The sequence below is a fragment of the Rhinatrema bivittatum genome, chromosome 1 (assembly GCF_901001135.1).
Source record: "Rhinatrema bivittatum chromosome 1, aRhiBiv1.1, whole genome shotgun sequence".
Classification (NCBI taxonomy): Eukaryota; Metazoa; Chordata; class Amphibia; order Gymnophiona; family Rhinatrematidae; genus Rhinatrema; species Rhinatrema bivittatum.
Genome location: NC_042615.1, coordinates 277,471,231 through 277,484,716, shown reverse-complemented (window position 1 = coordinate 277,484,716; position 13,486 = coordinate 277,471,231). Strand labels below are relative to the sequence as shown.

At 45.0% G+C, this 13,486-nt stretch overlaps 1 protein-coding gene across 4 annotated transcripts in view; it reads left to right on the top strand.

Moving 5' to 3' along the window:
* Positions 1–13,486, top strand: part of LOC115087782 (rho-related BTB domain-containing protein 2-like) — a 173,812-nt gene that overhangs the window by 141,770 nt on the left and 18,556 nt on the right. For 3 of the 4 annotated variants that reach the window (XM_029595360.1, XM_029595340.1, XM_029595350.1), the window contains exon 10: positions 6,321–6,581. The exons of the other annotated variant lie outside the window; for it this stretch is intronic. In XM_029595360.1, the coding sequence (XP_029451220.1) occupies positions 6,321–6,581 (261 nt within the window). The remainder of the gene's footprint in view (positions 1–6,320; positions 6,582–13,486) is intronic. 4 annotated transcript variants of the gene reach the window in all.

Below are 13,486 nucleotides of genomic sequence, written 5' to 3'. Positions count from 1 at the left end.
GAGGTTTCTAGTAGGCCCCAAGCACTATCAGTACCGAGTGCTTCCATTCGGCCTCGCGTCTGCACCTCGAGTCTTCACAAAATGCCTCGTTGTAGTTGCAGCCTTCCTCAGGACTCAAGGTGTTCACATCTACCCCTATCTAGACGATTGGTTAATCAGGGTTCCCACTCAGCAAGCTGCTCTGTCGTCCCTACATCTTACTTTACACACTCTAATTTCACTCGGATTTCTCGTCAACTACAACAAATCGAACTTAGTCCCATCTCAAACCTTATCGTTCATTGGGGCAGACTTGGACACCTTGCAGGCAAAGGCTTTTCTGCCTCAACAGCGAGCTCTCACTCTCGTGTCTTTTGCACACCAGCTGCAATCTCAGCACTCCACGACTGCACACCACTTTCTCATCCTCCTGGGACACATGGCCTCCTCAGTTCAGGTCACCCCAATGGCCCGCTTGGTCATGAGTCATGCAGTGGACTCTAAGGTCACAATGGACTCAATCCATTCAGCCCCTGTCTACCATTGTCCACATAACCGACTCACTCCGTCAGTCTCTCGCCTGGTGGAGAAATCAGGTCAATCTCCTCCAGGGCTTGCCCTTCCAGGCTCCAGACCCTCAAATAACTCTCACCACCGATGCTTCCAACCTTGGCTGGGGAGCCCACGTGGCTGATCTGAAGACACAATGGTCTCCAGAGGAAGCCAAACACCAAATAAATTTCCTGGAGCTGCGAGCAATCAGATACACTCTCAGGGTTTTTCAGGATCGCCTCTCCAATCAAGTCATCCTGATCCAGACGGACAACCAGGTAGCCATGTGGTACATCAACAAACAGGGAGGGACGGGCTCCTACCTTCTGTGTCAGGAAGCTGTGCAGATATGGGCGGAGGCCCTCTTCCACTCGATGTGCCTCAGGGCCACCTACTTGCTGGGAGTGGACAATGTGTTGGCAGACAAGCTGAGTCGCGCCTTTCAACCGCACGAGTGGTCTCTCAACCCCTCAGTAGCGAACTCGATCTTCCAACAATGGGGTTATCCTCAAATAGACCTCTTTGCGTCACCTCAAAATTGCAAAGTAGACAACTTCTGCTCTCTCGCTCGCAGCCAACACTATCAGCCAAGAGACGCGTTCTCCCTATTATGGGCAACCAGTCTCCTATATGCGTTCCTTCCACTTCCACTTCTCTCGAAGACTCTCGTGAAGTTACGTCAGGACAAGGGAACCATGATCCTGATAGCACCCCACTGGCCGCGCCAAGTGTGGTTTTCAATACTTCAGGAACTCTCCTTTCGCAGGCACATTCCCTTGGGAAAGGACCCGCTTCTAATCACTCAAAATGACGGGTGCCTACGCCACCCCAATCTTCAAGCCTTGTCCCTGATGGCATGGATGTTGAAAGGTTAATCCTTCAGCCACTTAACCTTTCTGAACCAGTTTCCCTTGTCCTGATTGCTTCACGGAAGCCTTCCACGAGGAAATCGTATTCTTACAAATGGACCAGGTTCACGTCATGGTGCTCTTCTCAATCCCTTGACCCCTTTACCTGTCCAATCACAAAGTTTCTGGACTATCTCTGGCACTTGTCAGAGTCGGGTCTAAAAACTTCCTCCATCAGGATGCATGTCAGTGCGGTAGCCGCCTTCCATAAAGGTGTCGGGGATGTTCCCATATCAGTACAACCCCTTGTGACACGTTTTTTGAAAGGCTTGCTTCACCTCAAGCCTCCTCTTCATCCTCCGGCTCTTTCTTGGGACCTCAACCTAGTTTTGGGTCGGCTCATGAAACCACCATTCAAGCCTCTTCAATCCTGTGACCTTCGATATCTCACATGAAAAGTGATTTTCCTTTTGGCAATCACTTCCGCTCGCAGAGTTAGTGAATTACAAGCTCTAGTTACCTATCCGCCTTACACTAAACTTCTGCAGGACCAGGCAGTACTCCGCACTCACCCTAAATTCTTACCTAAGGTAGTCTTGGAGTTTCATCTCATTCAATTCATTATACTACCTACCTTTTTTCCCAGGCCCCATTCCAATCCAGGAGAGCAGGCTCTGCATACCCTTGACTGCAAACGGGCTCTAGCGTTCTACCTAGACCGTACAACTGCCCATAGGAAAAGCGCTCAATTGTTTCTCTTTCCATCCTACCAAATTGGGGCATCCTGTGGGTAAGCAGACTCTCTCCTCCTGGTTGGCGGACTGCATATCCTTTTGCTATCAGCAAGCTGGCATTCCACTTCAAGACTGTGTTAAAGCACACTCTGTGAGGGCCATGGCGACTTCAGTAGCACACCTATGCTCGGTGCCGCTTCCTGACATTTGCAGGGCTGCCACCTGGAGTTCTCTCCATACCTTTACAGCCCATTCTTGCTTAGACAAAGCTGGAAGACAAGATTCCATCTTTAGCCAGTCTGTCTTACGCAACTTATTTACAACGTGACGTACCAACACCCTTCCGCCTGCCCAGTGGGGTTCAGGATGCCCTCGGCCAAATTTCATCCCAGGCCTAATGCCTTGCATGCCTGAGTACATTTGGTGCATTCTCGGACATCCTCAGCTCGGTACTCACCCATATGTGAGGATTACCATCCTGCTTGTCCTGTGAGAAAGCAAATGTTGCTTACCTGTAACAGGTGTTCTCACAGGACAGCAGGATGTTAGTCCTCACGAAACCCGCCCGCCACCCCGCGGTGTTGGGTTCGTAACGTTTTCTTATTTTATTTTCGGCACTACCTGTAGCTTTTTAACAAGACTGAAGGGGGACCTCTGCTGGCTGCAGGATTAGTGCCATGCTGGGCATGCCCAGTAGGGGCCAGCCAAAGTTCTGGAAACTTTGACAGAAGTGTTCCGTGATTGGGCTCCATCCTGTGATGTAACCCATATGTGAGGACTAACATCCTGCTGTACTGTGAGAACACCTGTTACAGGTAAGCAACATCTGCTATATATATATATATATATATATATATATATATATATATATATATATATATATATATATATATATATATATACCTTTTCAATTGTGACTGCAGATGGGAATGCTCATTCATGCATTTTTAAATAGGCCACTACTAGCTGCTGGAGGTTTCAAATTAAATATTAGTGCTACCAGCATTACTACTGCAGTGAATGGAAATTTTGCTTAGCGTAAGTGGAACAGCAGCTGCTTTTGGAATGGGAGACCTCCAGTTTGAATTTCAGAAGAGGCATGTTCCTTAAAGTGCTATCCACTAGGGGCCATGTATACCCTAATAACAGACTCTATGTAAGTAAATTCCCAGTATGTGCTGGGAATAATCTGTAGTAATTGCGTAGGCCAGCTGCATGTGTATGCTGACATGGCTTGTGTATCTGTTATGTGTTTTTAAGGGTCAGATGATGAGCAATTTTGTGTGATGAGGCTTCTCTAATGACTGCAGGCTTGAAATGTCGTTTTTTGTTTTGATATTAGTGTAGCTCGTGAAGATTTTTTTTAGCTCATCTGGCAAGGCTACTATGGAAGTTTCGTATTTCATGGGGCTCTCACCTAGTATAGATTTTTTTACTTGGTGTTAAAGGGATCACTGGAGGTGCCAGTTATAGAAGCCTTTAACAGTATAGAAATGGAATCCCAGCTTTTATTCTCAGGAAAAGCAAACCCATTTTGTTTGATTAAATCCACCATTGTAACATACATTGGCTATAGAAAGTCTACACCCTCATGAATATTTTTCACATTTTGTTGTGTCAAAGTGTGAGCCTTGTATGTGTTTAAATGATTTTTTTTCCACTCATCAGGATACCATGCTCCACACCTTCCTGGGCAAAAAATGTTTTATTGGGGGACAAAGCATGTCCATATTAAAAAAATAAATAAATAAATAAAAACTCATGAAATCCAGCAATTGATAAGTCTGACCCTCCTGAGTCAATACTTGGTGGAAGCATCTTTGGTAGCAATTACAGCAATGAATGAATTTGTTGGAATTGTTGAAGCTCTAACAAGTTCCTTGAAGATTGCTGATGGACAGCAATCTTCAAGTTATGCCACAGATTGATTGGTTTGCGTTCAGGGCGCTGACCAGGTCACTCCAGGACATTTACCTTTTTGTTAGCCACTCCAGTGTAGCTTTGCTATGGGCTTTGGGTCATTATCATACTGAAAGTTGAACTCCCACCCCACTTTCAGCTTTCTTGCAGAGGGCAGCAGGTTTTCGTTAAGGACTTTGCTGTATTTTTCTCCATTCATTGTCCCTTCCATCCTAAAGGTTCCTCAGTCCCTGCCAATGAAAAACGTCCCCATAACCTGATGCTGCCACTACCATGCTTTACAGTAGAGATAGGGTTCTCTGGGTAATGTACTATGTTGGGTTTGAGCCAAACATAACGCTTTGCATTCAGCCAATAACATTCTATTTTAGTTTTGTCAGACCACGAAACCTTTTGCCATATGGCTACAGTGTTCCCTGAGTTTTCCTTTGCATATTTCAAAAGGGATTCAAAGTCAGCTTTCTTGAGTAATGGCTTCCTTCTTGCCACCTACCATTCAGGCCAGATTTCTGGAGTGCTTAGGATATTGTCACATGCACACTTTGACTAGTCTTGGTCATGGAAACCCTTAATTCTTTCAGAGTTGGCATTATGGCCTCTTGGTTGCCTCTCTGATCAATCGTCTCTTGCTCAGTCATCTAATTTGGAGGGACAACCTGATCCAGGCAGGGTCTTAGTGGTGCCATAGATCCCACTTAGATGGCAGGGGGGAAAGAGGAATTGGATTCAAACAACAAACTTTGATCTAGGGGATTGATACGCAGTCATGAGGGAAAAAGCACAGGGCTTCTTATATGGCTAAGTCCTAAAAGAAATGAAGAAAACATGCATGGGGGTAACTTGCTGGTATGGCAGTTACTACCCTTAGCAGAAGGCATGGAGATTACTAGCCCTAACCAATAAGCCTTGATGCTTTTAATGCATCTGCAACATTGCTCCCCGCTTTGTCGGCAGGGGGGATAAAGGGAATAGGATTCAGAGAACAACCAAGAGGGCCCCGACTTCTGGGGTACTGATACGTAGACATAAGGGAAAAAGTACAGGACTGCTTCTACGGCCAAGTCCATAAGCAAAGTACGTCAAGCAGCACTGTCTGAATTTTCAAGAAAGCTCATCACCCAGTAAAATAAAAATAACGCTAGCAGAAATGTTTATGGGTTATCATACAGCTTTGGGGATACCTGCATGGAGTGCAGTTACTGCCCTTCAAAGAAACATGGGAGTGAACTGCTTGCTGGGCAGACTGGATGGACCATTTGGTCCTTGTCTGCCATCATCATTATGTTACTATGTTAACAGTGCTTTGAGGAGTATTCAAGACACAACTGTGCTTTTCCACAACTGTGTCCCAGAGTTCTTTGGACTGCTTTTTGCTGTCCATAAATGGGTCTTTGCTTTGAAATGCACCGCCCAGCAGAGCAGACCAATAGGAACTGCTGAATTTCTTGTCATGTGAATTGGACAGTTTAACATAGGTGGGGCCAATTCACTTGATGTCTGCTTTTGAAGACAATTGGCTACACTAGAGCTCTAAGTATTTAAGATTGCTAAAGAAGTGCAAAGGGGTATAGATATATCCAACCAAGCTGTTCCATATTTTTTTTGTATCTATTTCTTTTTCTAAGGAATTTTGGAATATATGTTTCACTTGGTAGTTGTGGGATAGGATGCGTGGACACATGAAACAAATACTGCTTTAATGCATTTTATTTCCAGGCTTTAAAGCAACAAAAGATAGAAAGTTTAGACCCCTTCCCAAAATGTTTATGGTCAATGTATGAGGAAGCACTTTTGAATTAACGATTAATTTCTCTTCTGACCTCTAAAATCAGTGATCCCTACAGATCAACTTTGTGCTCCCTTGGTGGACAGTATGGAGAAGTCCAGGATGGTGTGAACATGGAGGTTGAATCTCATGAGAAAATGGTTTTCCATGTTAGAGCTTCAAATTCATTTGTGCAAGTCTAGGATTACATAGATTCAGAGGCTGGTTTCCCCATTCACTCCAAGTCCAAATTCAGCTCTGTTGGTGGATTAAAGTTCAGTTTATATGTGGATTCTAAATTTTTCACTAATTACATATGATGGTGAGCTCTCCAGGTCAGGGCAAAAGTCTGTTAATAGAGCAGTGTGTGCAATATCCTGCATGGAGCATGAAAGTTGCATTTTTTGCCTCAGCTCAGGAGGAGGTTGTCTCTCTGGACCTGAATTGAGGTAACATGTTACAGCAGCGTGGAAAAGCCCTGCATGGAATGACAATGGAGACTAAATTTCCCTTTTGCTTTAGAAGAAGAGTTTCCACCAAGATCAGAGTTAAGGATAGAGATGGAATGGACAATGGAAGCACACAACTGTGTGACTCAGAACAGGATGGAGAAGGAACCAGAGGATTCTAGGAGGATTAAGGAGGCAGAGAATTCTGGAAGAAGGATTAAAGAAGGAGAAAATTCTGGGAAAGAGATGTCAAATCAAGCAGAGAGCAGGGTGGACGAAGTTGCTGAGAAGTTGATGGGAATTGTTGAAACCAGTGAATATGTTATAGGAACAGGTATAAAGAGTCTGCCTTTATTCTCCTTTTTTATTAATTCCAGTGATGAAGGATGAATAGTAAGGTAGCCCAAGAAACAGAAATGTTGTCAGATGTATTTTGCCAACTTCAGTTCCTATGTTTTCTGGAATATGCATATTATTATAGTGAGTATAGCAAATAAAGACCAAAATGGCCCATCTACTCTGCCCATTTGATTTTCGTGTGCTTGAGTTAGATGCGTATAAGAGTTCCCATACACAACCCAACACCAGCTCTGTCTCACCACATTTTTTAACTGATTCTCCCCATCATTTTCTTACCAGTCTGCATCCTCCCAAGCATGCCTAAAATCGGTTAGATTGATGGCTCCTTTATCATCACTAGTAGGCCCCCATGCTCTTTAAGAGGGTCACTTTCAATAGCTGATCTGCGTAAGTTTTGCTTTTTTTTTTTTTTTTAAATAAACTGTGATAGGAGCCACACAGTTTATACAATACTGCACATCTCACAATGTTATTTATACATATATATAACTTTCTAATCTTCATTTCCCTTCTCATTCCAAGTTATTGTTTTCCTTGTTATATGTAACTGCTTTTCTGCACTATTGTTTAAATGGTAAAGTTTATTATAATTTCACCCCTGTTTCTTGTGAACCAGCATGATGGGACCACCGTCTTGAATGTTGGTATATAAAAAACTTAAATAAATAAATAAATAAATAAATAAATCTCTGGCTCAAAAATACACACATTTCAGTATATGTGCATATATGTAATGCAGGAAACCACATACATTCTCAACCCATTTTATAAATATCTGCACATATATTTTCCATATGTAGTAATTGTAATGTGCATGTGATAACCCTGAGTTACACACAGATGCAGCTATTTTAAAAGGGTGCGCATATTTCATTTATGAAAATACTTACTCGTGTGCGTACTTGCAATCACCAGTTCACCAGCAACTCCACCAGTTCACCCAGAGAGTCCAGCACATAACCCAGACCTTCCATCTAAAAAATGCAAACAAAAGACAAGTGCAGATTCACTTCCGTGATTTAATTAGCAGGTGCAGAAGTATACGGACCAGTTCGGTAATGTACTCGCGGATACCGCTTTCAGAATAGCAGCTTGCGCGCGACACTGCTGGTATGTGCATACTTTGGCTCTTGCAAAATCGTACTTTTGTGTGGCAAACATTTTGAAAATGTACTCCTAAAGTTTGGGTTTATCTGTGGTCCCTTCATACAGGAACTGGAGGCCCAATGCAATTATACCACTGCTGATTAGGATTGTAAGTGCCATTCCATGCAGGTTATTTGAATGCTTTCTAGTTAGCACAACGCATTGCCATTGCTGTTTTTGGGCTGTAACTGTCGCTCCATGCTAACTATCCCAGTGCTTCATTCCCATCCTCTTGCAACCAGGGATCCTCTGTGTATAGCCTTGGCCTTTTTGAATTCCATTACCATTTTAGCTGCTACAGCCTTCTCCAGTAGGGCAGCCCAGGCATCGATCACCTTTTCAGTGAAAAAGTATTTTCTGACATTTCTCTTGAACCCCAGCCACTTGGAGCTTATATTATGACCCCTAGTATGTAAAAATGGCAGGAAACATGGTTTTCCATGCATAACCCACTTGTTCTGGATACAGGTGGATCCAGAACAAGTGGGTTATGCACCTCTACCAGCAGATGGAGACAGAGCAAAGCTGACATCACAGTATATAAACCCCTGCAGTGACATCAGCCTGCCAGTATTCTCTGTCTCCAGCAGATGGTGGACGTGCATCTCCCTACTGGGGATTGCTTAAAGTTTTTAGAAGGAGAAAAGAAGGAAAATTAATTTGCCCCGCTCTCTGGTGATACCATGTGGTCCGTCCCCCCCCTCATTTGAGAATTCCTGAGGTGAAATATATTGGATCTCTCCCTCAGATGAGTGCCTTGGTCCAGTAGCTGGTTTTCAGCCAGCATAGACTGGGATGGCTGAGTATAGATTCAGTCTCTGGCTGCGGGGGGATAGGGGCATCTATCTGAGCATTTATACGCACTTGTGCACAATCTGAGCGGCCTTTGTGGGAGCTCAGTTTTTGGGTGCTCATAGAGGCACAGGGTTGGACTCCTAAATCTTGGACACCTAGTTTTTTGCCTGTTAGAATGTACTGACAGACTGAAGGAGCCTGTAATGAAGAAACCTAAGCACCCTACCCTCTGTGCTGTTTGTCATATTTGGGCATCTCAGCCTGGGGTTCCCTCTAACTTATTTCAGTGCCGCTTGGAAGCTTAGGGGGATTTGCCTTCATCTGATTTTACCAAGCCTGGTTCTTCCTAGCCTGATGCGAGCCTGGGTAAAGAGATGCCAGAAGGGTCACCTGACTTTGGAGCTCCCTTAACTGGTTCGTCAGCAGGGGAAGTTAGTTTGGTAGGCACAGGACAGATGCCCCCTGGATTTGGTATGGACCCCTCTGCTTCTTGGATGAAATTTTTTCAAGGATTGCAGTCCTTGGCCCCAACCAATCTTACTTACCAAGTCAGAGTTGCAGGTGGTGAAATCTCTCACACTTGATGCTGCAGCTAAGCTTTGGAGTACACCTAGATCGGTTGCCAGTCTTCCTGATAGGGATCCAGATGGTACGGATGATTAAGCCGATCCTTACTCCTTGGAGGATGGGGAAATTCCTCCAGGATTGGAGCTGTAGACCTATGGTGCCATTCTTTCATAGAAATGAGTTACCGGCTCTGATTTCCCAGACTTTGAGAGATGCTGGGAGTTCCCGGGGCTGAAACCATGTCTGAGCCAAAGAAAGAACCCATTTTGATTTCTTTGAGTAAAGCCTCATGTTTCTTCCCAAATATGGAGACCATTCAAGAATTGATTGATCTTGAGTGCAGCGCCCCGGAAGCTAATTTCAAAGAGGGATGAGTCTGGATCCAGCGGCAAGAGCGCAATTAAGTTTTCCGAAAGTGGATGCGCTTCTGTGTGTCATCACCAAGAGAACGACTATTCCCCTGGAGGGAGGAGCGGCCTGAAGGATGCACACAATCGGGGAATTGAGTCCATCCTTAAGCAAGCCTTTAAAGCAATGGCAATGACTTTGCAGATAGCTTCTTGTTGTTATCTTGTGGCTCGCTCTTGTTTACTTCTCTCTCAGGAGGTTAATGAATCTGTTGTGAATTTCAGGGCGGTGTTGGAACTGGCAGCTGCCTTTTTAGTAGATGCAGGCTGCGATTTGGTCCACACCTCAGCCTCTGGGGTGGCTTCGGTAATAGTGGCCAGATATCAGTTATGACTGAGAAATTGGTCGGCCAGTGCAACCTCCAAGTCTAACCTTACGAAATTGCCCTTTAATGGCTTGTTCTTGTTTGGAAGTGAGGTGGAGAAAATGGCCAATAAGTGGGGTGAGTCCCAGGTTCCTTGGTTACCGGAGGGTAAGAAACAGATGCCGCACTCCCTGTAACTCCCCACAGAAGAGGAAGGCAGTGGAGTGTACATTGTCAAGATTCCTCAGTCTGAGGGCTGTGGTCCCAGTGCCCATGTCTCAAGAAAGTTTGGGCCGATATTCCATTTATTTTGTTGTGCCCAAGAAGGAGAGCTCTTTTCAACCCATCCTGGATCTCAAGGAAGTCAACTGTCATTTACGGTTGGCTCATTTTGGTATGGAAACCTTTCACTCAGTGATAATGGCAGTGAAATCGGGGGAGTTTCTGACGTCCTTGTATTTGTCCAAGGCGTACCTGCATATTACCATCCAGCTAGAGCATCAACAATTTCTGTGCTTTGCAGTTTTGAAGCGTCATTATCAGTTTCAAGCACTACCTTTTGGTTTGGACACTGTGCCCAGAACCTTTTTCAAGGTTATGGTGGTGGTGGCAGCAGTGTTGAGAAAGGATGGGATTCTGATCCACCCATACTTGGACAACTGGCTAATTCAGACCAAGTCTCTGGAAGAGAGCCTCTGGGTGTCACGCAAGGTTATATCTTTATTGCAGGAACTAGGTTGAATAGTGAACCTGGCTAAGAGCAATCTTCAACCATCTCGGTCGCTAGAGTATCTCTGTGTTCGGTGGGCAGGGTTCCTGCTGGAAGGTCTTATTCAGAAGCTGATGGCACAGTTGCATCTATTGATATACACAATACACCCAACAGTGTGGTCTTGTCTACAGGTGCTCTGATTGATGATGGTGACCCTGGAAGTGGTGCCATAGGTGAGGGCACATATGCATCCTTTTTAGCATACTCTGCTGTCTCATTGGAGCCCACAGTCTCAGGACTATTCGATTTGGCTTTACCTGCCGATGGAAGTCTGCACACACCTGCAGTGGTGGTTAGAAGCAGATCATCTGAAAAAGGGGGTTTCCCTAAGATCACTGGACTAGCTAGTACTCATGACAGATGCAAGTCTCCAGGGTTGGGGAGCTCACTGTCAGGAGCTGACAGCGCAAGGGCACTGGAGTACAGCACAATCTCTTTGGAGCATCAATCAGCTGGAAGCCCATGCTGTCTGGTTGGCATGCTGCAGTTTAGCAATCGTTTACAGGGTTGAGCGGTCCGAATAATGTCAGACAATGCAAAGATAGTGACTTACAAATATCAGCAGGGAGGAGCCACGAGCCAGCAAGTGTCACAGGAAATTGCCCAGCTTATGGAATGGGCAGAAGTGCAATTTCAGGAGATCTCAGCCTTGCACATAACAGGAAAAGACAATGTAAGAGCAAACTTTCTTAACAGACAGAGTCTGTACCCAGGAGAATTGGAATTGTCAAATGAGGCATTTCAGCTGATAGGGGCCTTCCATATCTGGATCTGCTGGTGACTTTTCACATTACAAAGGTTCCTCGTTTCTTGTCGCAGGAAAAATCCAAAGTTCCTGGGCATCGATGCCCTCATGCAGTAGTGGCCAAAGGACGAGCTGCTGTATGCCTTCTCCCCCATGGCCCATGTTGGACAGGATGATTCGGAAGATTGAGAGTCATGGAGGGATGGTGCTTTTGGTGGCACCAGATTGGCTCCTGGTGACTCCCTCTCCGGTTTCCTGCACACAGGGATCTTCTGCGGCAGGGGCAGGTTTTCACGAAGATCTCACTCAATTTTGTCTTACGGTATGGCCCTTGAGAAGGTTCGATTGCTGAAGCATGGATATTTTACTGCGGTGATTGCCACCTTGATACAAGCGAGAAAGTTGTCCATTTCCTTAGCCTTCGTGCAGGTTTGGCGAGTGGTTGAGGCTTGGTGTGAAGATTGAGGGGTATTTCTTCGTTCAGTTAAGATCCCACTCATTTTGGAATGTTTGCAGGTTGGATTGATTAAAAGGTTAACCCTTAATTCATTAAAGGTACAGGTGTCAGCTCTTGCCTGTTTCAGGGGTCAAGTGAATGGTGGACCCTTGTTGGCTCATCTAGATATGGCCCTTTTCTTGAAAAGAGTGAAACATCCTTGTCCTCCCTTGCAGTTACCGGGCCCTTGTGGAGTCTTAATCTGGTTTTGAATTTTTATAGTGGGCCCTACCTTTCGACCGATGCGTGCCCTCACCTTGTGGATATTGACTTTGAAAATGGTGTTTCTTGTGGCAATTTGTTCTGTGCTTAGAGTATCCAAACTGCAGGCTTTGTCTTGCCAGGAACCGTCACTTCGAGTGACTCTGGGGGCAATACAGCTATGTACTGTTTCTTCCTTTTTGCAAAAGTGGTTTCAGATTTTCACTTGAATCGGTCAATTTCCCTGCCATCTCTGGTCAGGAAAAGAACATAAGAACATAAGAAAATGCCATGCTGGGTCAGACCAAGGGTCCATCAAGCCCAGCATCCTGTTTCCAACAGTGGCCAATCCAGGCCATAAGAACCTGGCAAGTACCCAAAAACTAAGTCTATTCCATGTTACCATTGCTAATGGCAGTGGCTATTCTCTAAGTGAACTTAATAGCAGGTAATGGACTTCTCCTCCAAGAGATGCGGAGGAATATTGCCTGTTATGGCCCTTGGATGTCAAGAGGCATACCGTGAGGTATTTGGAGGTTTCTAAACCTCTCAGAAAGACGGATCGCGTGTTTGTTCTCCACAGTGGAAGTAAGCAGGGAAAGCCAGCGTCGCGGACTACAATAGCTGCTGGATTAAGGAGGTAGTCACAGTCGCGTATGTGGCTGCTGAAAAGCTGTTGCCTAGTCAGGCTAGGGCTCATTCCACTAGGGCTCAGGCAGTTTCATAGGCAGAGATTAGATTGTTGACTCCCATTGACATTTGCCGAGATGCAATGTGGTCTTCCTTGCATACCTTTTCCAGGTATTATCGTCTGGATGTGCAGGCCCAGGAGGACGCAGCCTTCGCATGTGCAGTTTTGACAGGACAGTGGGCAGCCTCCTACTCACTGTGAGTAGTTTTGGTACATCCCACTTGTTCTGGCTCCACCTGTCTAAATGCTAAGAAATGAGAAATTACTACTTACCTCATAATTTCCTTTTCTTTAGTATAGACAGGTGGATTCACCTTCCCACCCTTGGCTGCTGGCATGTTGTGCTATTGTCCTCCTGCGTGGCTGCATGTTCCAGAGGTTACTGGTGTTAGTCCAGTCCTTAGACTAATGTTAATATATTCTATGTCTTAGCTCAGTGTTTTCCTGTTGGCTAAGTGCTGGAATGGTTGGTTATCTGTTAATATTCAAGTTTTGTTAGTTTGTCCACAGCTGACGTCTGCAGAGAATTCTGGCGGGCTGATGTCTCTGCAGGAGTATATATACCATGCTATCAGCTTTGCTCCGTCTCCATCTGCTGGTAGAGATGCATAACCTACTTGTTCTGGATCCACCTGTCTATACTAAAGAAAAGGAAATTATCAGGTAAGTAGTAATTTGTCATTCCAGTTCATGGCAATGGTGCAGACCACTGTTCTGTCTGATTCATGCTGAAGGAATAAGAAAATGTGTGAAA